At 57.1% G+C, this 345-nt stretch overlaps 1 protein-coding gene across 1 annotated transcript in view; it reads right to left on the reverse strand.

The window, feature by feature from the left end:
* Positions 1–314, reverse strand: part of NRN1 (neuritin 1) — a 13,036-nt gene extending 12,722 nt beyond the window's left edge. The window contains exon 1 of the mRNA XM_077770056.1: positions 84–314. Coding sequence (XP_077626182.1) covers positions 84–138 — 55 coding nt within the window. The 5' untranslated portion in view covers positions 139–314. The remainder of the gene's footprint in view (positions 1–83) is intronic.
* Between the last annotated feature and the right edge of the window lie 31 nt (positions 315–345).

Raw genomic sequence — 345 nt, forward strand, 5'->3', positions numbered from 1 at the left:
GGGCCAGTCGGTGCCCCTCCGCGCCTCCGGCCGGCCGGCTACTGCCTGCCGCCAGCCGCCAGCCTGACCGGGCGGCCACTTACCTATTTGCACCGCGAGGATCAGTGAAATATATCTGCCGTTCAACTTAAGTCCCATCCTACGTTTAGTCAAACCATTTGCGACCGCAGACCTTTAAATAGTTAGTTTAGAGAACGCGGGGGAAAGCTGAAAAATAGGCATTGCCAACAAGTTCCAAGAGCGACGGAGACTTTATGCACGGGGAAGGCAGAGGGAGGAGAGAAAGAGAGGGAGCTAGGAAGAGAGAGAGAGAAAGAGAGAGAGGCTGAGGGGGGGGGGGGAGAG

This window comes from Crocuta crocuta, unplaced genomic scaffold, assembly GCF_008692635.1.
Source record: "Crocuta crocuta isolate KB4526 unplaced genomic scaffold, BGI_CrCroc_1.0 scaffold24, whole genome shotgun sequence".
NCBI classification, from domain to species: domain Eukaryota; kingdom Metazoa; phylum Chordata; class Mammalia; order Carnivora; family Hyaenidae; genus Crocuta; species Crocuta crocuta.